The sequence below is a fragment of the Penicillium taxi genome (assembly GCF_028828555.1).
Source record: "Penicillium taxi strain IBT 34144 chromosome Unknown utg000006l_segment0_segment0, whole genome shotgun sequence".
NCBI classification, from domain to species: Eukaryota; Fungi; Ascomycota; class Eurotiomycetes; order Eurotiales; family Aspergillaceae; genus Penicillium; species Penicillium taxi.
The window spans coordinates 458,269-483,144 of NW_026643208.1; the positions used below are offsets into that span (position 1 = coordinate 458,269).

The window sequence follows — 24,876 nt, forward strand, 5'->3', positions numbered from 1 at the left end:
TATTTTTAGTCAGCATTGGAATCCCACCATGGGATTCCTACCATAGCTACACACACACATACACTTTTCATACGCATACTGCACTCTCATTTGCCCACTAGAATCCACTATTCCTTGGTAGTCGGACCTCCATTTGACATATACTTTGACGCCGCATTTGTTCAGAATAGAGCATATCTCTCTATCACCGCAACCAAGTCAGATTCTCTTGAGTCCCCCTCTTTTTCCTCCCCTTTTTCATCCTCCATATCTATCTCAATTTCCTATGGCGGCGGCTGAGGCTTAATACCATATCTTTTTTTATGTTCTTTTGCCAACTTCTCTCTTTTATAGCAGCTTCCTCAGCTTTCCTGGTTGTAATTACATGGTGGGTGGAGGATATTGCTTTGAATAGGCTGGTGTTCAGAATTGGTAGTTACGGTGGCGCAAAGGCACTGATATAAGAGGAAAGTAGGAACAAGGTAGGAACGAAATTACCTATGTATCAACTCGACGGCTCAAGTGTGAGAAAAAGTCCGTAAGGGCAAAAACCTTGGAACTAGAATCTAAGTACAGGCAATGTACAAAAAGTCCATACAGAAAGAGATGCAAGAAAAGAACAAAAAAAAAAACTAGAATGTACAACGGAGACCGTGTAATGACGAGGGTAAATGAGAAAAGAAAAACGAAATAGTATATCCGGGAGAATATGTTCGCTGGAAGGGCGACTCGGGTGCACAAAAAAAAGATGCCAAAAATAATGAGGGGGTGAAAGAAAAATAGAAAGATAGACTTATTAGTATGGAGGACGACCGATTCCACTCGCACGTCGGCCGGAAGGAAATCCGGATTTCGAGGAGGCTGATGTGGTGGGACGGCTTACGTAGGCCAGGGGACTGCTGCTGCTTCGGTATCCATTCAGGAACTTCTTCAGTTCATCGCGCTGGCTGGATTCGAAGGAGTCTCCGTTAGCCTCTCCGATTTGATGAGCATCGGCAGCGAGGGTGTTGCTGCTGCGGCTCTTTGTACGGTTAAGAGACTTCTTTCGAGAGTGTTGTGAGAGATCCGACGGTGTAGTTTGGAAGGAATTATCAGGAGCGGTAGATGGTCGGTCGATGAGCAAAGACCGCTGGGAATCGACCGGGAAGCTACCGGGAATGGCCAAACCAGCAGGGATAGGCGGTACGGGAGGGATTTCCTCTGTTAGGTACAGCGAGTTCCTCTCGCCGGAGAGAGCAACATCTGAGGCACGCACATTCTCGCCATTAATCGACTGTTCATTTTCCTGGGGTCTGATCGAGGCGGCGTCTGGGTCCATTTCAGAGGCAGAATAACCGCTGACCATGCTATCACTACCAGAAGAAATAATGCTCATGTTTGATGCGTCAACGCGACCTCTCAGTGGGCTTAGTCGTCGGTTTGGGTTCTCGGTGTTCACAGAGAGCACCCGTCGGAGCTCGGTGACACGCACTGGAGATCCTCTAGTGCTATTGTTCTCTGAGGTCTGCGAAGCCTCGGGAACACTCATACGGCGGTTCTTGTCGGAGCTAGTAGGGGAAACGGTCGGAGCACCGTTGGTATTACTGTTGCGAGCCACAGTGCCGGCACGGGAGCCATTGATAGAAAGAGCTTTGAAGCTTTCCTTCTCGACAGCGGCAATGCAGGCCTCTCGAGACCAAGAAGACAGCATCTGTTCCTTGACGGTTGATGGGAGACCGCTCTCAGCTTGTGGTTGGAACTCCGCCATAGAGTTTATCAGAACTGGGAAACTGAAGCCTTGCGCCAGCGCAGTTGTGGGGCTTTGTGGTGGCGATGTGACGGTCTGGCTATAGGACTCGTCGATTCCATTCACCAAGCCCTCCGCATTCTGGAAGGGTGTCAATATCGACTGATTTGAATTATAGCGGGAAGAGTTGTTATCATCTATGGCGATGCCATCAACCGGGGTTGGGGGCGAATGAATCTTGGTTAACCACTGGCCATTGCTCTGACGCTTCTCAATTTCTTTTTGAATTTCAATGCCAGCGTTGGTGGACACAAGATGGAAAATTTCTGAAACTGCCAGAAGATATCCATGGACCAGGCTTCCCACGTTCACGCGAGCTGTATATCCCAAGTCGAACGAAGTAGAGAGATCTTCCTGCAGCTTCAAGACCATGGGAAGGCCAAATTGAAGTGCGTTGACGCCAAGGTTGTCGACCAGGCTTGTCAACAGGAGATGAAACAAGAGTACATCAGATTCACTGGCAGCTGTCTCAAGAACAGAGTCGTAAATAGCTAGATGCAAGAGACGAAGGAATCTAGATTGTGCAACCATAATAACCTTCTCTTGCTGGTTTCCTGGGGCCGAGATGGTTCGTCGGCCCTGTCGCTCCTGCTGCTCCGAGTCACGCTTCGATGACGGCTTGATGTACTTTGGAGCTCCCACTTGGACCTTGAGGTCACGTTTGTGTGTCTCTAGTTGCAGCCATACCAGGAATGCGTCAACGTAAGCGAAGCGGACCTCTCGGTCAGCGTCTCGGACAAGATCCTGTGTGCCTTCCCACACTTGAATGCCCACTGGATTCTTAGTTTCGGGGTCCTCCGATGTGGCAGACTTTTTCGAATTCGCCACGATGAGAATTGCTTTCACAGCCCGGAGAAAAGTCAGTTTAGCAGTCGTTGAGGAAAAGGCCTCCACGTGGAATTTACCCCATGGACTGTCTGCATTGGATTGGACCGGGGTGACAGGGACAGCCTTGGTTTCATGGACGGTGGCCAAAGTAGAGGGCGCAGCGCTATCAAGATTGACCGCTGGCTTGAAATGTCGCAAAATGGCTCGCATCATGTCAAAGACTTGGTCTCCATAATATGTATGGGTTGCTAGGTTCCCAATACACTGTTCTAGAAGACTCAGTAACATCTTCCGTTTAACAGAGGCCCCACTACCAGACTGCTTTTCAGAGTCGGGGGACAATATATTCGCAACGTAGTTCATCAGACCAAGCAGAATGTCCATAACACTCAATCCAATCATATTAACAGAAGACTTCAGGAGCCAGTCCGCCACCGTGAGAATGGTAAAGGCCGGATCCAAAGCATCTTCCTTGGGACTTGTTTCGAGCAAGATATCGATTGCCGTCACCAAGATGATGAAACGGACCTGAACTGGGCACCAGTTCGCAATGAGTCCAATCAATGAGGTAGCCCAGTTCTCACCGTTCTCGCGACTCGTTGTTGGAAGACGCTTGCTGGAGACGAACCGCACGATAGTCGATGCCGCAATTCGAATCTGGCCACGGTTACTCCCGGAAATGATAATATGCTCGAGACAGCGAAGAGCCAGTAACCGCGCATCAATCTCTGCTTGATGATCCACAGCGGCTGTCGGCTGAGCCGCCAAAGTAGGATCACCCTCTGGAATATCAACCGTCACAATGCTCGTTCGCCGGTTAACATTGACAGGTGCTACCTCTCGCTCTTCTTTTTCAATCTCAGCAAGCCGTTCCGTCAAGGGAATAATCACATCTTCATCTGGAGAGTACAAATTTTCCAGAATGACGGGCAAAATGATCTTTAAGCAGTTTCCACCATCAATGGCTAGACTTTCAGAGCCAATCACGCTTTTAATCGCACGAAGTCCAGCATTTCTCCACCGTATCGCAACTGGGGGGCTGAGCTTGACAGGCGAGTAGTTTTCAGAGGAAGGATCGGCGAAACTAGCATATGTCTGTACGACATCTCGGTATTTATTAATGATTCCTTGTTCGGCAGCGATAGTTGCAATGTCCTGGTGCCGGCAGAAAGTCTCAAAAGTCTCAATGGACTCCTCTACCATGGAAATTTCATTCGATCCAAGAACGGTTTCGATGATGGTTAAGACGGATTGCGCATAGATGGGTAGATCGCGAGGGACTTTCTCGATGAGCGCAGTCAGGATGTGAAGCGCAACCTGGACATTTCTAAGCAAATGTTATTATCAGTACTTTTTTCTCTCCTTTTTATGTAATGCCATAGTGTAGGCAGTTATGTTGGATTCTGTTACACTCACCCCAACCTGCGCCTCCAGACATCTTTGGCAACTCTTTTTTCCAAGAAAGCGCCGACCTTGGTCAGCTTACTGCGACGTGTACTGGCATAGTACAGCAGATAGGAAAGTTCACTGGGGTTCGGCTTCACTTCCGAAACACCTTTCTGGTATTTGGGATAGCACTTGAGCGTCAAGACCTGATGCTTGGGCCGACACGATTGGCGAACTGATTCCATTGGAGGTAATGCGTACCCCCGCCGGAGATGTGCGGTGAGTTCAGAGGAACTTCAGGGGAGAAGGAGAGATTTCCGGGATGATTGGTTCGAAAGCGTAGTTTAGCGCATAGGGGAACTATTGAGGGGTGACGTTCGAAGCCACGTTAAGACGGAAACGGCTGAGAGTGATGAGGTAGTTTTAGGCCGATCACCAGGGGGAAGTGGGGCTGATTCAACCACCACCTTTTTGCAATAATCACGATAAATGCGATGCCAGGATAAGAAGCAAATCCAGGGTGAATTATGAAGTGTGAAGAAGGATGATAGAGAAGGAAGAAATATGGGCAAATGTGTAAGTTCTCCAAGAAACTGGGGTATGACGCCAAGACTCCTATTTTTTTTTTTTTTTTTTTTTTTTTCTAGAAATTCTACGGCCTAGATCTACTTGGACGATTGAGATCGAGAGACTTTATATTGTCACTGAAACTGCTTAGTTACTCCGGACATAATAGCAGCCAGAAGAGGAAATGTATTAGTATCTACCAAGGTAGAAGACACAAGACACTATGTGATTGTGTCCTTTGAAGCCTTTTCTGAAGATATCATAGGAAGACACTCCGTATATTGATAGTAGCCCATTTTATTTGTTCTGGAGTTGTCCCCTGAACTTATTCCATGGTCGTTCAAGAATACGGCTGGAGTCCGGGGCCAGCCTTGTACCTGGAATTGTTGATGTGCTCCGCGATGATCACTTCAGGTGAAATAGCGGATACAGTATATCCATTCTCTGGGCCATTTGATACGCATTTGATAGAGAGAGTTCTTTGACAATGTCCCCAGTGACGGTTTGGGAAATTCCACGGTTCGCTCAATGAATTCCTGTGTGATTTCAAGTTTTAGACCCGTTCTGCTGGTCCTTCTCTGCAGGACCTTCCGCTTTCGCTTCAGCATCAGAAGGCTTTACCGGCCCGCTAAACCCAGCAAGTCCATCAATAACCTGTGGCTGAATGATAGCATGTCGAAAGGTTTTTTCTTGAAGAAGTCGTAGGGCGCGCAGAGTTGGACCGGGGTGGGTCAGGAATTGCGAGTACTCGGGCGTCTTCCAGTAGGAGTAAAGGTAGGCTAGGTATGCAACGAATGCTTGGGCATCGGGAGAAGAATCGGATTCATTGTCATTGTCATCGGCGCGAATACCCAGCAGATTTTGGTAGTTCACAGCCAGGTGAGACAAGTAGTAAGGGTTTGCCAGGGACGAGACAAATTCAAGCTCGAGGGTGAAGCGAGGATTGGTTAGAGTAGGAGCCGGAGGCTGCGCTGAGTTGTCCATAGCTGGGAAAGAGTTGAGGGAGTTGAGATTCGGAGATTTGGAAATGGAAGAAGCTGAAGCTTGGGTTCACCGCCTGGAACTACTTTAATTTCCATTCGCAGTAAACATTACGGCTCATCAGCTAATCTTGAAGAAGTGAAAATTAAATTGATCTAGTATTGAGTACTTTACAATTGACCATATGATGGAGCTTGGAGGGAAAATGATGTCAGAAGAGGAAATTAATGAGAGCGAAGTATGTACTCACTTCGCTGTCTCTTATTACCTGCTAATCTCAACTTTGGAAGATGACTTAGGTAGGCCTTCATTCAATTCTCATTAAGCCAATGAGCCTATGAAGTAGTACATTGGCATAGGCTTAGAGATGTGGGGACATAAAGCAGCTAGTCGACGTATATATATATATATGTTGATTGACAAGAATCGAGCTCAGGGTAGCTACAATTGGGTCATGTCATTCCTGACATTCCAGTAGGTGACTCTCAGCAAGCATTAATTATGAAGTATAGATCCTACAAGATACTTCAAGCCCAGCTATGGAGACTTGAATGGCCTGGGTTGACCCAACGCTATGGAGAAGACATATCGGATTACGTATCCGTCCGAGCTAACATGAAAGTTGACGCCGGTGGGAAAGAAGGAAGTTCACATAAGAATTGGAGCTGATAACACGGATCGTAATTTGGTCAACAGTGCTGTATCAAGGTCCTTCCTCGACCAGAGAATAACACGGCTATACTCCGTATGTGCCTTACACATCGGGATCTCAACGGCTATCGACAACAAAGCTCGACTGTGGCTAGATACAGGTCGGTTCGGCCCAGGGCCAGCCAAGTCTAACCAGATCTACAGGATATCGACCTGATTCGTTGAAAGTTGATAGGATGATGAAATGTGATAATTTTGAAACGAACGAGTCATCACATAAATGAAGTATATCACATCCCGTCAGTATTGAATCAGGGTAGGCACTGCTAGTAGGTAGTAGATATGATGTATGATGTGTGGATTTGGCCCAGAAAGAACATGAGTCGTCGTTAGCCTTCGACATGATGGATCGTAAAGTTTCCCATCAAGGAGCATCGTGGGTGAAAAGCCGCATATGCATCTTTCCTTATCTTTTGCAGCCACAAATCCACATTCAAGGATGACATCAACCGAGTCTGGAATGCTAACGTCATTCCTGGGGCTATTTTAATACTGGAAGTCTCAGGGAATCCTTGAAGTTGGAAGTTCCAACATATTGTGTTAAAGTTGAATCTTCCTCATTACACAGTATGTTCAGGGGAAACGGAAGTGCGAGTGGGAAGTCCAAGAAGTGGAGTATACCTATAGGTTGATCGTCGTCGGTCTTTCCCCCCTGGGATGGGAATAAGTGAAGGAAGCCCATAGTCTAGGGCGTTTGCTTTAAAGATGCAAGGTTAAAATTAAAAAAAAAGAGTATCCGCTTTGAAGACTTTTCACATCATGCTACTAGAAAATAAAGGGGATATTAATAGTATTATTAATTAGAAAAGTCAAGTTGCCTCCTTGTGGTCGATCTCGTTCTTTACTTTCCCCGTTGATCCCGTCCTCCCTTTCGGCTTTCTTCTTCTCCATCTCTCTCTCTTCCTTCCAGTCACACCTTTTCTGTGTTTCATCACTATCACACCTTCCTCCTTTCTTATTCGTGTCACAGCACATCTAATTTCTTATCCTATTGACTTCTCATCTTTCTCCCCCACTCAATCCGTTTCATCTTACCATGACTGCCCCTCCAGCGTTCGGGCAAGCGCCCGGCGTTTCGCTTTCGCCAGCAGGTATGTTGCTTATCTCTGCCCCCCGGTGATCTCTTTGGATCCAAATTTGAGAGGAAATAAGAGCAATTGCCTTATATATGCAAATAAGCGCCTTCTTCATGCACCTTGCTAACACTGACTCAAATAGACCCATTCTCTCCAACTGGAGGTAGCTTTGGCTCCAACAACCCTTTTAGAAACCGTGCTTTGTCTCCTGCAGCTCCCTCTACTGGTACGGAACGTCCTCGATCGACAAATCCCTTTTTAGACGACGTAGACGTTATTTCTCCGCAATCAGCTCCAGGAATGTCTACGGGCGGCAGCCTTTTCTCACCTGTCGACCAGCAAGACATGACTAGCAACACTCGTGATTTATTTGTATGTCTCTTTCTTTGGATAATAGAATGGATTGTTACTGATTTTCTGATGACAGGAGAATCTTTCTCTTCAAGGTGCACCCACATCTGCTGCACCGGCACCTCGATCAAGTGCATCTCGCCCCCCTCCCAGTAATAATAATCCCCCTCGAGGACCGCCTAGTCTCTCCCGTCCACCGCGAGAGAGAAGGGATCAAGAGGGTGGAGACCGTGAGCGTGGTGACCGGGAACGTGGAGATCGAAGAGAGCGCCCGTCTGGACGACCAAAGGATCCAAAGGATCCCTTCGACATTTTTGCCGACCCCCCTAGAAAGCCATCGAGTGGCGTGAGACCTCGTGATAAGTCTTCTTCTCGCCGACCCCGCCGCAATTCCGAGTCATCGGTGATGGATCGCTCATCTAGAATTTTCGATGATGATGATGAGCAACGACGACGAGAGCGCCGACGCCGTGAGCGCGAAGCCCGCCATCGTGAGCGGGATGGTAAACCTCGCTCTTCTCGCAAGAACCGTCAACTCGACATTATTGATAAACTTGATGTGACAAGCATCTATGGCACTGGCAGTACGTCTTCCACCCTGTTTGAATATTGTATGTACTGATCTATCAATTCAGTGTTCCATCATGACGGCCCCTTTGACGCATGTAACCCTCATCGCAACCGCAAGGGCTTGCGTGCTGCACCAATGCAAGCGTTCCCCAAAGGATCTGCCAACATGGCTCTGGGTGGTTCCGGTCCACTCAACTCGAACATCGACCTTAACCTCTTTCACGGCCGAACTGAAGAAGGCTATAATGACTTCTCTGGAGGAGCCATTCAGCGCCAACCCGACACAGTCACATTCGATGCCACCGCTCGTATCGACCCTATCCACGGTGGTGAGACAGTTGGTTTAGGTACCAGCACTTTTCTCGACGGTGCTCCCGCCAGTCGCTCGGCCGCACGTCGCCAGAGTGAGAATGAGGCGTCGAACGCTCAGAACGGAGGTCTTGCTCGCAAGAAGAGTCTGGCACAGCGACTGCGTGGACGAGCTGGTACCGGCCGTATGCACTCCCCGACTGAAGGGAACTTTGTTGCACACCATGCCCCTATGGGCTCAAGCCACTCAGCATCTTCTCGTGGTAATGAGGGCAATCCGTTCTTCCAGGACTACGACGAGGAGTGGGACAAGAAAGGATCCCGGATTGAGGAGTCACGTTTCGAGGGAGGTGGTCGAATGCGCTCATCCAGCAGCCCCAAGCAGGCAACAGGGCTGGAGCGCAAGCCTACCAATGACCCGATTTTTGAAGAGCCAAAGCTCAACTCAGGTGGCGGTGGATTTTTGAACCGTATGAAGAGCTTACGCAAGCCGCGCCCGGAGCGCCCGCGCCGCACCAGCAGTGATCAATAAGCTGGTCATTGATCGAAGGAAATGACTGCAAGGCTGAGGACCGGTCAGATTTATGATCTTAGAATGATGCAGGCACTATCCTATCGTTACCTGTCGACCCGGTTCCTCAAAAGTTTAGGGTTGATGAATTCTTTATGTAATACCCCCAACATTGCGCGCCACCAGCCATTGGGGCCGAAGGCGTTAACCTGGGAATTTGTTGATATGGCTTCCTTGGCTTTTTCGTATTTGAATCAGTTGCTTTCCTTTTTCGTATTACTTAGCTCGTCTTTCAATCCATATCATTCAGATTAGATCAATCTTTAGAAGGCTATACCTGGAGTAATCACTGTAACTCAGCTGTTGAATCACGCCCCTGCAAGAGAAAAAAAATTAGACGTCAACATGAATAGTGTTTAGCCTACTATGGTAAGCAAATCAGCGTACATCCATTGATTCGGACGATTCGTAGACAACGGGCATGAATCCTTACCTTGAACCAAGCAGATTATAGGTTGCTACGTAGCTTTTGATAGATATTCATATTAAATTGATATTGATCACGATAGCTTCGTCAGATGATATTGCGCCTTAGTCATTCTCTGACTGAAATCCATTCCCATCCATGATAGTTAGCCCTAACCACAATCCCAATCTCAATCCCAATCCAGTCCCAATCTCAGTCCCAATCCCTGTCCTAGTCCCAAGTCATAGAAAGTCAAAATCCAAGTAAGAGACGGATACTACCACCAAGACAGTATGAAAACACCATGTCGAAATGATAGATCCCATCAGTATCCTGGTGAAGAAGGTTAGCAAACAGCCAGTCAGTGACAAGTCCACTAACTAAACTAACCACTCTGTTCACGTCGAACATCACCACCAGTCCCAGCCTGACCGGCAGCATCTCGAATCCCTTGCTCATCACCGCGCAACTTCTCAAAATAAGCCTTAACGTCCTCAGCGCTAACAGCCTGCCCACTCTCGGCATAAGGCTTCAAGAACGTCTTCACCTTATCTCGGAGATGGGTGTAAACCATAGCGCCTTCAATGGCGCGGACTCGATCGACAGTGCTGAGTGCTGCCTCGCCGCGTTCGAGGAGACTACCTGTACCTGAGATGCTTGCGTCGCCGTTTTCGGAGAGAGGGGGCTCGTAAGTGTCTTCTTCTTCGCGCAGCTGTGGGTGAGAAAGGAGGTTGGGGAAGCATTCTGTGCAGTGGCAGAGTTTGTCATAGAAGTTCTCTTTTAAGAAGAGGGAGAATGATTCGGTTGGGCCTTTGCTGGGGAGAGAGGCGTGTTTTGGTTCGGTGTTTTCGGGAGTTGCTTGATTCTCTGAAGCGACCTTATCTTCGGTGACCTTTTCTGAGGCGACCGGCTCTGAGCTGACCATCTCTGAGGTGGCAGTTGTGGATGACTGTTCTGCAATGGTGGCAAGGATCGACTTCTTGGGCTCTTCCTCGATGGTGGCAAGGGTCGATGCCTCGCATGCTTCCTTGGTACGCTTTGTGGGGGCCTCTTCCTGGTCAGATTCTTTGTCTTCTGCTTTGCGTTTCTTCGGGTTATCTGTCTCTTCCTTTGAGCTCTCAGGGGCTCGTGTGTGCGTTTGAGTTTCGCAAGGTAACTCCTCTTTCATGCCACCATTCTGATAAACGGGGGAAAAAATCCAGGTGTTCCTGCATATCGCTTAATCCACGGGTTAGATTCGACACATTTGTAGCAGATAAGGACTGCCCAATCATCCTGTTCGGGGAAACCAGGGGGCATAGGCGGATCCTCGTCCAATTCCTCGACAGCTTCATCAACAAGACTCGGTTTCTTCAGACTCTCCTCGTACCAGTCTTTTGAAATGCCGATAAGACATTCTGGGTGCCACCAGTCTTCCCCACAGCCGCCAGTCGCGACAGAACCAAGACCCAAGCATTGAAACATAGTTCCTTTCTCCGAGTTTGGATCATACGATTCGCCACAGCCACAAAACTTGTTGCGAAAGTTATCGTTGTATGTGTTGGTAGATGCTGCTTCCTGGGAGTGGACGCCTTTGCGACCAGTTTTGGGGTCGACGCGCAGACTGCATGGGGAGGTGGAAGGCAGACGAGAAGTTCCACAATCACAGACAAAGTTGCGCTTTTGGAAAAGCTCAACTAGGGTGTGTTCGCCATGGCAGACAATGGAGCAAGAGTAGCAGACCGCGGCAGCAGAGTATGGATCATCGGCGTTGGCAGGAGGAGGGTTGCAAGTCAGACATGAGAAGAGGCTCTGACGCAGCGGACCGAGATCATGGGTACAGGAATCGAACGACTGAGTCCTGTCAGTAATGCGCTTAGGGAATAAATCAGCCATGGCCTACATATGGCAGAATCTCACGGGCATCAGCCTCCAGACGGGTCTGATCGTCGATGAATCTGGCAGCCGGTTAATTGAAAACGTTCAGATAGCGTAGGATTTCATCTGATGATGCGCACTCTTTGGCAGTCTGAGAGTCCTGTGACGCAAAGCTATCGCGCCGAGAACCGAGCTGATGTGCAGCAGTACTAGGAGGGTCCATTTTAGCAATTGTTTGTGCTGTCAAGGACGGATGTTAGATGTAATAGGGTTCGAGCTGGAGTGTGACGATGGTTTAGCCACCCTTGGGTACGCTCCGATAGTAAGAAGGCGTTCTCACACGAAGGCTTTGGAGGCTAATGTAGTCCCGTATACTGAGAATGATTCGCTCCGTGGGAAAGTAAGAAGATGTAGGGTTCGAGTTGGGACGTGACACGATAATATACCCTTGGGATTTTGAAGCCCGCGTTGCGATTACACGATGTTTGTTTAGTTTGCAGATTAATTCCAAAACGGAAACATCAGTTCTCACGTGACTAACCACTTTTACCTCACTTCAACTTCACTTCCATGAACTAGACATTTTACTTTGGCCTCACTTACTTTTCAATTGATGGCTCGATATTTATTTGAACCTCAGTCCCCTGTCACTTGAACCTGACTTTAGATTTTACTCTAAATTTCTCTTTCACGCTATCATCACGTGTCATCCTAATTAGGTTAAATTGAACTTCCCTCTTAAGAGCGATTGCTTTTTCTTGCTATATTTAATAGAACATATTCATTAATATGTCGGTATCATGACATCAATAAGAGATCACTGGGACGATATTTCATGATTATGTTCCAAATATTCAATGTCATAATGGAAATGTATACTACCGGTGCAAAGTGACGCGTTACGCGTTCCGTGTTTCGCGTGTTTTCTCGAGTTTAATTTCCACCTCCCGCCTTTATTTCTCCCTTCCCTAACAACCTCCTATCAACCACACCTTCGACGCCTCCGGCAAAATTATACCCTTTTGTGTCTCCATTAATTTGGGTCTCCCTTTTCATAGCATAATTAAGCCATATTGAAATCTTGACATAATAAAGGCACACAACATGGAGTAAGTTATTCTTTTTTGCCCTCTTTTAAACACCGACAAGCTAATGTTGCTCTCTACAGTCCCCTCCGGCCTAGCGAATCGGCCGCAAACCGTGGTCCGAGATCAAATACTCGCAAGCGTTCCAGAGAGCCAGATGATATGTCCTCTCCGGCTCCATTGCCCCCCTCTAGTCGTATGTAACAGAGATGTAAAAGTCTGCGGGGTCAAGTTCCTTACTGACAATATTTGCAGCTACTGCACTCGGCTCATCTCCTCCCCCGATGCCATTTGATGACGATGAGGAGGAAGAAGAAGATCCTGAGCTAGTGCCTGATATTGATGATATGGATGAGCTGGCCGAAGATGAGGATGGCATTGACCTGTTCGGCGACAGTTTTGAGCGGGATTATCGCGATGGCCAGGAAGATCGGTACGAGAACGAGGCATACATTGATGACGATGGAGATCACCAAGAGCTGGATGCCGCCGCTCGCCGACAATTGGATGCTCGGTTAAATATCAGAGATCGTGAATTTGCCCGTCGACGTCGCATGCCGGCCGCTTTCTTGCAGGATGATGATGAAATGTCGCTTGATCTCTCGCGTCAGCCGCGTCGTCGGCGTCACCACTACGATGAGGATAATGATGATATGGATATGGCCGATGAGGGCATGGAAGAGCTGTCGCTGGAAGAGTTGGCCGATGTAAAGGCAGCCAATATCACAGACTGGGTCACTCAGCCCCAGGTCCTTCGCTCAATCTACCGCGAGTTCAAAGCCTTCTTGACTGAGTTTATCGACCCTAGCGGCCACTCTGTCTACGGTAACCGAATCAAGACTCTTGGCGAGGTTAATTCGGCTTCCCTGGAGGTGTCTTACGCCCATTTGAGCGAGACTAAGGCTGCTCTGTCCTACTTTTTGGCCAATGAACCCACCGAGATCTTGAAGGTTTTTGATCAGGTTGCTCTTGACGTAACACTCTTCCACTACCCTCAATACCACGACATTCACAACGAAATCCACGTCCGCATTACCGATGTGCCCATCATCTACACTCTCCGTCAGCTTCGCCAGTCTCACCTCAACTGTCTTGTCCGCGTTGGTGGAGTAGTTACCCGCCGCACAGGCGTGTTCCCCCAGCTGAAGTACGTGATGTTCAAGTGCCAGAAGTGTGGTATCACCCTTGGTCCGTTCCAGCAAGAAGCTAGCGCCGAGGTGAAGATCTCTTTCTGCCAAAACTGCCAGAGTCGTGGTCCCTTCACCGTGAACACTGAGAAGACCGTCTACCGCAACTACCAGAAGTTGACTCTGCAGGAGTCTCCCGGCTCTGTCCCCGCTGGTCGTCTTCCCCGTCAGCGTGAAATCATTCTGCTGGCTGATCTGATCGACTCGGCTAAGCCCGGTGACGAGATCGAAATCACTGGTATCTACCGCAACAGCTATGATGCGCAGTTGAACAACAAAAATGGCTTCCCTGTGTTTGCCACCATTATTGAGGCGAATCACGTAGTCAAATCACACGACCAGCTGGCTGGATTTAACTTGACTGAGGAGGATGAGCGTGAGATTCGAGCTCTCTCCCGCGACCCTGAGATTGTGGACAAGATTGTTCGCTCTATGGCTCCCAGTATCTACGGTCACCTGGATGTGAAGACCGCTGTCGCACTCTCACTCTTTGGCGGTGTGAGCAAACAGGCCCAGGGTAAGATGAACATTCGTGGTGACATCAACGTTCTGCTGCTTGGTGACCCCGGTACTGCCAAGTCACAGGTGCTCAAGTTCGTGGAGAAAACAGCCCACCGAGCCGTCTTTGCAACGGGTCAGGGTGCTAGTGCCGTCGGTTTGACAGCTAGTGTTCGCCGCGACCCTCTGACCAGCGAGTGGACTCTGGAGGGTGGTGCGCTGGTGTTGGCCGATCGCGGTACATGTTTGATTGACGAGTTTGACAAGATGAATGACCAAGATCGAACTTCTATCCATGAAGCTATGGAACAACAGACCATTTCCATCTCCAAGGCTGGTATTGTCACCACCCTTCAGGCTCGCTGCTCAGTCGTCGCCGCTGCCAATCCCACAGGTGGTCGATACAACGCCACCAAGCCCTTCTCACAAAACGTGGAATTGACCGAGCCTATCCTTTCCCGTTTCGACATTCTGTGCGTGGTGCGCGACTTGGTTGATCCGACCGAAGACGAGCGCTTGGCCAATTTCGTGATTGAGTCTCATCACCGTTCTAACCCACTCCGACCTCTGCGCAATGACTTGGGTGATCTGGTTAACACTGAGGGTCACCTCGTCGATGAAGAGGGCTATCGCATCGACCAGAACGGCCGCTTGCCTCTTTCGCAAGATGAGCTGGCCCATCGTGCCGCTGAGAAGAAGAAGGCTGAAGATGAGAGGGAAGGCGAGATTCCGCAAGAGTTGCTGCGCAAGTACATCCTGTACGCCCGCGAACGATGCCACCCAAAGCTGTACCAGATCGACCAGGACAAGATCGCCCGTCTATTCGCGGATATGCGTCGCGAGTCTCTCGCTACTGGAGCCTACCCCATCACTGTAAGTCCAACTCTGATCTCTCCGTCAAGTATACCCATACTAATTTCCTATTAGGTCCGTCATCTCGAAGCCATCATGCGTATTTCTGAGTCCTTCTGCAAGATGCGTCTATCAGAGTATGTTTCCTCGCAGGATATCGACCGTGCCATCGCCGTGACTGTGGAATCTTTCATCGGTAGCCAGAAGATCAGCTGCAAGAAGGCGTTGTCTCGTGCATTTGCTAAGTACACCCTCGCCCGACCCAAGGCGCAATCCAAGCGTCGAGCTGGTGTCGCCAGGCCAGACGGCAATGTGCCGCGTACTGTGTCCACGGCGCATTAAGCATTTCGCCATGGTTTAAGTCTTTTGGTTTGTTTCATGTTAAAATACCATCTTGTCTTGTGGTGTGTGGCGTTTACTGAGTATATTTTTTGTTTTCTCGGGCTGCCTCTCGTTGGGCCATGATTTAATGAAATGAACAATAATTTCTACAATTTTGCTGCATCCAGACTCAGCGACTCGTAAATTCCAAGCCCTAGAACGATACAATTTTTGAATCATAGATATAGCTACTATCCTAGCAGCGGTAAATACATCTGGGGCTAATCGCTGACAATTGTAAAGTGCCCGCATATGTGGTCTTAACTATACGGAGGTACCTGGCTGGTTCAATCGCTTTCAAGGTTGCTGCGCTTGATCTGCTCCGGCTTGAATCGATCTTATCACAGGATGGGCTTGACTTATATATTCATTCTGGTTGTTGCTGCCGACCTAGCTCTTCCGTCTCCATAGTCAATTCCTTCACGAATAGAGAACTCAAAAATCCTAAAACTCAAAGCGCAGCCAGTTCATACCAGATAGTCTGCATGGCGTCCTTGTATGCCTCTCGAAGAAGGCCCCGCAGAGCAGGGGAGATGTCGAAACCTCACAGATTAGGAATAAATCCCACAGTCGCCCTAGGATTTTTCAACAATGCCACAGAAGCAAGCAAAGCGATTCCGTCAATGCTGTCGGTAAAAATACTGCTGAATGTAGTGGAACCAACGGCAAGACCAAAAGAGCCCTAAAAATCGAAAAGCCAACAGTCATAGCTAGGGAGGAGGATTGGTCCTATAGTGAGAGAATATCACAGCTGACGGCGAGAGATACTCATCCAATCCAGATTTCCCATTCATATCGCCGGAGGAAGTCAACGATAAAGACAGCAATTTCTGTGAAAACGAAGACCACATAGCAGAATAGTAGGTTATGGAATGAATTCAGGAATTTGCACGCTGTAAAGATCCGATTGTTAAACAAGAAGAATTAGCTAAGGAAGGGAAGGCCGAATGCTCTTATCCAGAGAGAGACTGGGCATATCATCGAGTATCGACCCGTTACATTACCCTAATCCTCTCCGGCGTCTCGTACGACGTGCCGTGGGCTGCCGTTGTTCTGCGTTACCGTCCCATAAGAGTAAGGCGTCCTCGGTGGCCGTAGTGGTTTATTGTTTCCTCTATCCGCTGTTGAGATAATACCATTAACGCTTAAGCCCACTCTCTGGATTATCTTAGCTGTTATACGACAGTATCTACCTATAAAATTAGAGAGTGGTGGCTTATGCTTTTTGTGAAGTCATGGTGGAGGTCTAGAAGTTGTGATAGAAAGAATAGGCTTACGCCTATCACGGTTGCGTCCCTACTATTAATAGTAATGTCGGCCGAGTGCAGTAATTCGTTCTAGTCGTCTTGTGCGTAGATTAACTGTAATGAGACCAACTATTACCCTTGTCCTATATGGTCCACCACTACAGCAAAATAGTGAGATAACTGCCCCCATCTTCAAGTCTATATGATGATGCAGACCTCGAGAGAGCTAAACGCTAGAAAGTTTTATAACGGGATTTTGGTATTACTGTTGCGATAGCCGCCTGAGAAACAATGCTAAACTGTTGGAACCAATGGAATCTGGTTTGCTGAAGTAAATGAACTCGGGAAGTGAATGAGCTCGGGAAGTGAATGAAACCAGTGGAATCGGGGCATATCCGATTCCATCGCGGGAACTTAGAATGAACACACATCTTATCGCATAACTTATTACACGTACAACGTAGTAGTAATAGTGCATCGAGATCCCTGTGAACCGACACTAACACAACTCGGAGGACTAGGCTAACTATCAGAGCAAACAGCACCCCGGTATAGACTGCATCGCGACATCCTTGTTCAATGTGCATCGCAAACAATACCTTTGAGCAGTCTGCATTTACAACAGTGATGTCCCGTCTCTTCTGTTTTATAAGTAGCTAGTCCTTGACATGAATGGAAAAACAGACTTTACAACTACCCCAATATTCACCTTGTAGGAATCTACATAGTAGCATTACCTCCTAGTGGTGAGTATGGGTTCGTAAGGTTACTGTTGCGACAGCCGAGAAACAAGGCCATCAACAGACGGAAAGTATTTCGGCCGAAAAAGCTTCTGCCGAGACAGCGACTCCGGAACTGGATTAGTATATCACGGCATCCTTGAACGATATGCATTCATCGCAAACGACACCCTTGAGCGATGCGCATTCGCGACAGTAATGTCCCGTCTTCACCGTCTCTTCTGTCTCGGACGAATGTTGACATTCGTCCAGAGCAGAGGGGCGCCCATATACTATAAGTAGCTAGTTCTTTCGTCAATGAAAAAGCAGACTTCACAACAACCACAATATTCAGTACTGTAGAGACCACTACACTTGGTGGTTTGTCTACGGTGTTGAGTAGTGGTTTGTTGAAGCTCACCAACTCCTTTCTACTGCAGTAAACTCCAATTCCCTTTTACTGCAGTAAGGACTCGAGCACCGTTCTCAGTTATCGGCGACTAGCTAGCTACGCTCGCTAAGCGAGCGACAGTTACAACAACCTCAGCACAACCTCAGCTAGCTTATAGCGACAATTACCGCAGTCTTACCCCTCCCACCTTGAGTCCAACAATAGCTACAATAGCTGTCAGAAAAATCCTAGCACTGAGCTCACCACCTATTCATCATACAGATAGAGTGATACGCCAAGGCTAGGCAACCAGCGACGTATAAAATGAACTCTTTTCGGTAGCATAAAAAGCCTAGGGAGAAAGGGAGGATAGAAAATCGTGAGAGATATGGAGCGAGACATGTTATACACGTGATACCTTTTGAGACAAAATCCATGTAAAGAAAGTTAATTTTAGGTCCGTGACGATAGAGGCCCCTAATCTTCAGGCTTAGGCCTGCATGATGATTTAGACCTCGGCATGTTTTGCTTTCTACTAAAGCCTTTTCTTAAAAGGGCATTGTCCTACCATTTTATTCTTCTAGTAAGAAAATAGGGGATATTTCAAGATGGCGCTACAAGATTATGTGGGCCGAATCCAGAAGGAACCCTTCCTTGTATGTATCCCCACCTACCTTTCCCGAAAAATAAATGGTATCCTAATGCGGCTCCTTAGATCTCAAACAGCTTTTTCTTAGGACTCGCTCTTATCGGAGTATTTGTCCGCTTTATAGTCCGGTTCCATGTGCAGAAGCGCCGGTTCCAGATCGAGGATACACTACTTATATTGGCCACTATTTTCCTACTAGCAGCTCTGACAATCATGTATAGTAAGGTGATTACCCCAATGTTCTTGAAGGCAAGTATTCAAAGTGGGGTAAAGGGCGTCGATCTGCCTGCAAATCTTGTGGAAATATCGCAGGTAGTACCCAAATGGACTCTGGCCTCTATAACGCTTAGTTGGTGCTCGATCTCTACCGTGAAATTCTTCTTCCTCGCACTTTTCTGGAGATTGATCGATCGCTTACATGGATGGCAAATCTACTGGTGGATTGCTTTCGTCATCAACGTCGTTGGTATAATATTTACTATAGCGATATTTTATTCTAGTTGTCTTTATTGGGAGAGCTCAGCATGTGAATAATCATTCCTATCCTTCTTTTTTCGGAATAGGTGATACTAATAGATATTTTAGCTCATTGTCCTATCGGACGGTCTATGGATAGGTCTTTGGATAAGGCTATTCGCAATATAATAGCTCAAATCTCTTTAGATATTACGGGAGATCTTTTAAGTATGTCCTTCAACCTCCTATAAAACACTGAACTTGTCAATATTCTAGTATAAGCTAATTTTTCTAATCTTTAGTCCTGGTGATTCCTATTGGAATTCTCTGGAATGTTCGCATGAAATGGACTCAAAAAATGGCTCTAGGGAGTTCCCTTTGTCTTACGATCCTTCTGGTTGCCCTTTCAATCGCTCGGTTTATTGCTAGTTCACACCCTAATGTAAAAAATAACACTTGGGGATTGTTCTGGTTCACTATGAGCGCAAATGTGGGCGTCTTCCTCGCGGCCGTGAGTGCCTTTCGATCCTTCTTCCGAAAGCAAAGCAAACCCTACATTCCTATCTATCGCAAAAAGCTCAAGAGCTTTTCCAAGAAGCTACCGATCCGGTCAGGCCGAGGTCATAACGTCTCAGGTACTTGGCCTAGACATACTTCTACCAACCCAGGCTTCGAGCATCTGCCCGAGAACGCAAACGATTTGGATCGCCGGCACGATGACCCAGAATGGCATGCTATGTCGTCCTTTACTATCTCTGCTGAATACGAGAGTAGCCACGATGCTGCTCAAAATTCTGCCTATCTGAAAAAAGTCGAACGCGTTGCAGTCCTGCCACGGTCGACCTAATATACCGAATTTACTGTTGGTTGCAAGGTCTGACCAATAAACTCCGATTAGTCTGAATAGAAAGTGGGGATTGGTTTACTCACTGAAACGTCTGATTATATTGAATATCTGAATAACATACGAATTTAGAACCTCCTAGTCTCTCAACTTTGTAAGGGCAATAATGGTTACTAAAATATAACTCAAAAGAAGAAGAATCGCGGGAGGAACTTATATCTGTCAAAAGTGGCCCAATAGAATCTAGGAAATAGAGCTGTCAATAATAAAAATGACTAAACAGTTCCGGATCTAGAAGAAAGCCGGTCTATGAGTGAGATTGTTATCATTTGAAGTTCAGCTAGTATATTTACCCTATGGCTCCTACAATATGTATCAAGTCAAACTCGATGCCTTAGGAAAGGGACTTGGAGTTACATCAGCTCCAGGGCGATACATTTTCAGGTCTTGTTTGTAGTCACGATTAGGACTAATAGTATCTGAGGATGAGAGATCAGTTTTAGTTCTTTTTCTCCTTTCCACACCACATTCTACACTCATCTGCTTACGTAGTCTTTCCAGCTAGCAGTGTCTGCTTTCGGTAATTACTTCACCCAATGGACTTGTACTCTTGCAGCGTGATCGTATGGAAAAAAGTGCAGTCTCCTTTCAAAAATTATTTAGTCTACCTAGGTACTTTTGCTAATCTATTCTTTTTTCCCGTAATAGAAAATTGAAGGTCAATTTCGTCTAGTAGTCTGCACCGACCTTCATTATATGGCTAGACTTAAAGGAAGTTTGTAACGAAAACAGGTTAGGCATTGTCTGCCCAAATTTGCCTACGTTCTTCCAAATCATGGAAAAGATCGCCTTGTGACTGGGCATAGCCACTTACCATCGACCACGCAAGCAGGGGTGAAACAAATCGACCAATAGGGATCTCTGGAAGTGACTATCTCAACAAGTTGTTATGTAAGAGGTACATGGAGCTGATAAGTTACTAGGCATCTTAGAATTGTTTGTCATAGATGCTTGGAATCTAAGATTTATTTATTATGGTGTACTGGGCTCTTGATTTTATGTTTCCGTTTTTTTTTCTTCTAGAATTTTGTAGGATTCAAACCATCGTCAGTTCAGAAATTTCCCATAATGGACTTAGTGCCACAGCCCAACCATTCAAAGCCAGACCCGGTGAACGTTCCTCTCCTAGTTGATATGCCGTACGAGATATCACAGCCCGGCAATCTTGAGAAACGTCTCTTAGAAGCCGAGAAGAAGCTTCCCACCTTTTCATCCGCGAAGGAAATTGCCTTTTATATTCAGTCGCGGTTTTTCTTCGGACTATTGGCCAATTACCTAGACGAGGAGATTCAAGTCAACAGTTTTGCAAAGGAAATCAAAGGCCACCAGTTCGTCTGTCTTGATATGGTCGCTAATAGCATTTATGGTGACTATGAACGGTACCATCTGCGCTGCTGTTTTCGCCGGAGTGAACAAGTCTTAGCACGCACAAGGTTACAAGTTTTGAAGCTGGAGGGTCTTCCCAATGGAAATTGCAGCCCTGTGCCAGAGGTCGCTTTGTCTACACTGGTTCTTTGCGATGCTTTACTTGCTCTGATTATTGATGATCAAGAAAGACAATGGTACCCCAGAAACACCGGAAGGGAATTGATTTACAACAATCCTTTACAGAAACCCTATCAACATAAGAAGTGGCCATGGGTTGCTTCATTGGAAAATGTGAGCAACAAGTCAAACATAAAGGATGGGGTACAGGGTTCACTACTCCTCATCATCGACCGTCTTGAAAAAAACGGGTGGTGTCCTTCGACTATCCAGGCCACTGCGAGAAGCGTTGGGTATTTGACCCTCTACTACATGTCCCAGATAAATCGTACTCGTGTTCCCAAGCTAGACCATGGATCCTGCACCGATTTAATATGTATGGCGGCAAAGAATTGTGTGGAGGGTCCACAAACCCCTCCGCAATGCAGCAATCCGGCAAAATGTTGTTCACTAAAGGAAGATGAAATTATATTTAATCCACAACACACATCACACAAGAACGAAAGTTGCTCCAAGGTGGCTCCTCCAATTCAAGATGTGATAGACATCCTTAAGGATGGGAAAATTCCGCTTGTCAAATTCGAGAAAAATGAACATGATGGCCATGCGAAATTGAAAATTGTTCCCGCAAGAGTGGATAGCAGATACGTTGCTGTCTCTCACGTCTGGTCCGACGGCCTAGGAAACTCTCACGACAATAGCATCTGGCAGTGCCAGCTAGATTCGATTATTGAAAGCATTTCCAATCTTCCGAATCATCGTGGGGAGACAATGTCACATTTGGCTTTTAATAGACGGGAAACCCTGTCACCATGGAGTATACCAGGTATTTACTCCAGGAATGAGCCTTATGATCTATTTTGGCTGGATATTCTCTGTATCCCAGCTAAGCATGCGCTATGTGGTCTTGTTGACATCCCTGAAGATCTTCGGTCTACCACAGTCAGCCAAATCTCGGCCGTCTTCGCAGGTGCGATGCAAGTCATGATACTAGATAGAGAAATGCAGCGTCTGAGGCGTGACACATGTCAGATGCCAGAGATTCTAGCTCTATTTCAAGGCTGCAACTGGGCAAGTAGGGCTTGGACCTACAAAGAGGGTCAGGGCTCACTATGCTACGTGAAACTTCAGAATGGATTCTTCAATCCTCGAGATATAGTCCTTGATTCGAGAGATTGGAGCCAATTTATCCGTCGAGATGGACGTACTCTGCAGAAAATAGTATCTGCCTCAGTAATTGATCCTTATTCAGAGACAACGTTTTCGGGGATGATTGAGCGATGGCTCTGCCACGACTTACAGCGCCTGATTCACCAATCCTGGTTCTTTCCGCTACACTGGGATGATTTGCCGGAAGCTTCTGTCGGGTCTTCAATTCAGAGAACTATAAATCAGCTATACGACAAGCCAGATCTCCATCCGCCAGCTTTCTTCGCAAGCTCTAAGCCTTTTATATCGGTCTGGAATGAGTTACTTCGGCGATCATGCTCAAATGACAAGGACCGGATGTATATACTTGCAATGTCTTTACAGATGTCGCCAGATGACGTCTTTAAGATTGATTCTGATGAGAGATTGAAGGCTATACTTTGGAGCTTTTCTGATGTTCCGTTATCGCTACTCTTCGATCCCTGCAAAAAGAATCTTTCCACTGGCTCTTTCATTCAAAATGGACCAGACAAGTGGATCCAAAGAAGTGCTAAAGACTTCGATTCTGGTCCTATCTATCCTCTGAAACCGGAATTTCGTGGTAAATTATCCCCCAGTAAAGATCAAATAACTTTTGAGCTCCCTGTGGGGCAGCAGAACCCAGCTGTGATGGTGATTCCACATATACAGGCACAAACCCAGTGGCTGAGAGTGGTTCATAATAAAGAGGTATGGATTATTCGCATCCATTCTGCCCCATCTCATAAAACGAGTGGACAAGCCATTTTAATTATTGATACTCATACTCTCACGTGGGAGAATGACAAGCCGGCACCAGGGAATCCAAAGTTGGATGGTAAATGGTTTGCAGGATGTTGCCTTGAAGTCAACCAAGCTCCCAACGAAGAGCCCAATCATAGGCGTTGGTTCTCTAGCAGGCAGCTCCCAAAGAAGATCCATGCGACATACTTATCTTCTATCTCAGTGTCGCAACCTGGAAAGGCCAATGATGAAAGAATAAGAGAGCTTTGCTCCCAGTTGCCAGTGATATCGGTGTCTACTATGGATATCAATAGCGACAGGGATTTGGATTGGTCAAAGATTATCTTACTTTGCGGTAGGAGATCACCCCCAGATACGTTTTGCTTTCGTTGTGTTAACAGTATCTTAGAGCCCCCGAATTCCAGTGTTACATATATCAATCGTCAATATTTACTGACGAAAGAAGAGTTATTGGGTTTTCGAGAAGCATTCACAGTTATCCCTTCTATTCTTCATCTCTTACTATGCCTCGCTAGGATAGGACTTTTCATGGCACTGGTTGGTGAGGATGTTTCTCATGTGTCACGTGTGGCAGCAGGGGTTTTGGCACCTTCCGACATTGTGACTTCCCTTCTCCTTATCGGTGTATGGTTTGGAGCCTTTCCTCTTGGTGACTGGGGTCTTCGTCTATGTGCAAGACTATTTCTCCAGAAGGAAAAGAACACCCAAAGCACGAAACCTAATTACATGCACGAGTCTAGTGGATTCTTGTCTACTTTCCTTGGGTTTGTTTGCAGTTGTTTTGTCTTTCCAATATGTGAAGTTCTTTTTCTCATCGGCTGGAAAGCAAAGTATACCGGTTGGGGAACAATCGATAGGGCTTTTATTGGTGTTGCAGCTTTTCAAATCCTGTTGTTTCCTTTGACCCTATGGGCTCACTTGCGCTGGGCTTATCTGACACGCAAAGTTTGGCTTATGAGTTATTCTTCAAAACTGGGCAAATTCCTGGCCAGCGATAATGATAAGAATGACGAAATACGCAAGATCTGGCAAGGAGCTTTGAGAGGAGAACGGATTGCTCTTTTAAAACTCATTTGGAAATTTGATCAGATAAATGAGGCGCTGAAGATGCCATTCCAATAGACGACATGAATTTCACAGCACTATCTGAAAATCACTTCTTCAATAGTTTTGTAGAATTTTAATTCTTTTTTTGAAAAAATTCTTCAGTATACTTGTATAGGTCTCGTTTTATTATGCTAATCATACATTGAGATATATGTATTGTTTCAGCCCTCACTTTTGATGATGCTAAAGAACACACTCCTATCCTGTAGTACAGGTCAAGCTTCAGGCTTTGGTTAAATACAACCTAAACTCGGCGCCTCTTTAGTTGATCTAATGAATTTCAGTACTGTGCTACTCTAGAAGGTATGGCTAGGATTGTTAATTAGGGGTCTAAAACTGTTGTTCCTAAGCGGCCAAGGCGTTCCTGCAAGGGACGGGTCTTAGTTATGCATAACAAACCTCTATTTCAGGCCTGCATGGCGAAAATACCCCTGAGCACTCTTCTTTTGTACCCACTGCATTGATACACTATTCGAGGAATATATCAAATCCCCGGTTGGGATCTCTTTCATGGTAACCCATGCTATTCTCACGAACATCTTTTTTTATTTTATATTTTATCTTCACCTAGAAACCAAAAGATTTCAGTAAAATCAACCTACAAA

General features: G+C 46.7%; 7 protein-coding genes across 7 annotated transcripts; 4 read left to right on the forward strand and 3 right to left on the reverse strand.

Annotated features, from left to right (window-relative positions):
* Nucleotides 1-775: 775 nt before the first annotated feature.
* On the reverse strand, nucleotides 776-4,224 carry N7495_009305 (uncharacterized protein; the record flags this gene model as incomplete). The annotated part of the gene is made up of 2 exons (XM_057211956.1): nucleotides 776-3,920; nucleotides 4,010-4,224. The coding sequence occupies 2 exons, from the start codon at nucleotides 4,222-4,224 to the stop codon at nucleotides 776-778; spliced, it is 3,360 nt and encodes a 1,119-aa protein (XP_057058819.1).
* Nucleotides 4,225-5,092: 868 nt separating this feature from the next.
* Nucleotides 5,093-5,530, reverse strand: N7495_009306 (mediator of RNA polymerase II transcription subunit 31; the record flags this gene model as incomplete). Its single annotated transcript, XM_057211957.1, has 1 exon — nucleotides 5,093-5,530. One exon carries the CDS (start codon nucleotides 5,528-5,530, stop codon nucleotides 5,093-5,095), a length of 438 nt encoding a protein of 145 aa, XP_057058820.1.
* Nucleotides 5,531-7,274: 1,744 nt separating this feature from the next.
* N7495_009307 (Pal1 family protein) lies at nucleotides 7,275-9,076 on the forward strand (the record flags this gene model as incomplete). The annotated part of the gene is made up of 4 exons (XM_057211958.1): nucleotides 7,275-7,329; nucleotides 7,457-7,686; nucleotides 7,742-8,249; nucleotides 8,301-9,076. The coding sequence occupies 4 exons, from the start codon at nucleotides 7,275-7,277 to the stop codon at nucleotides 9,074-9,076; spliced, it is 1,569 nt and encodes a 522-aa protein (XP_057058821.1).
* An 830-nt stretch (nucleotides 9,077-9,906) lies between these two features.
* Nucleotides 9,907-11,601, reverse strand: N7495_009308 (putative metaphase-anaphase transition protein (Mlo2); the record flags this gene model as incomplete). Its single annotated transcript, XM_057211959.1, has 4 exons — nucleotides 9,907-10,729; nucleotides 10,750-11,354; nucleotides 11,404-11,458; nucleotides 11,519-11,601. The coding sequence occupies 4 exons, from the start codon at nucleotides 11,599-11,601 to the stop codon at nucleotides 9,907-9,909; spliced, it is 1,566 nt and encodes a 521-aa protein (XP_057058822.1).
* Nucleotides 11,602-12,482: 881 nt separating this feature from the next.
* N7495_009309 (MCM DNA helicase complex subunit MCM2) lies at nucleotides 12,483-15,342 on the forward strand (the record flags this gene model as incomplete). Its single annotated transcript, XM_057211960.1, has 4 exons — nucleotides 12,483-12,487; nucleotides 12,547-12,659; nucleotides 12,719-15,021; nucleotides 15,076-15,342. 4 exons carry the CDS (start codon nucleotides 12,483-12,485, stop codon nucleotides 15,340-15,342), a joined length of 2,688 nt encoding a protein of 895 aa, XP_057058823.1.
* A 3,004-nt stretch (nucleotides 15,343-18,346) lies between these two features.
* On the forward strand, nucleotides 18,347-19,690 carry N7495_009310 (uncharacterized protein; the record flags this gene model as incomplete). Its single annotated transcript, XM_057211961.1, has 4 exons — nucleotides 18,347-18,394; nucleotides 18,454-18,853; nucleotides 18,973-19,071; nucleotides 19,146-19,690. 4 exons carry the CDS (start codon nucleotides 18,347-18,349, stop codon nucleotides 19,688-19,690), a joined length of 1,092 nt encoding a protein of 363 aa, XP_057058824.1.
* Nucleotides 19,691-20,815: 1,125 nt separating this feature from the next.
* On the forward strand, nucleotides 20,816-23,552 carry N7495_009311 (uncharacterized protein; the record flags this gene model as incomplete). The annotated part of the gene is made up of 2 exons (XM_057211962.1): nucleotides 20,816-23,498; nucleotides 23,545-23,552. 2 exons carry the CDS (start codon nucleotides 20,816-20,818, stop codon nucleotides 23,550-23,552), a joined length of 2,691 nt encoding a protein of 896 aa, XP_057058825.1.
* Between the last annotated feature and the right edge of the window lie 1,324 nt (nucleotides 23,553-24,876).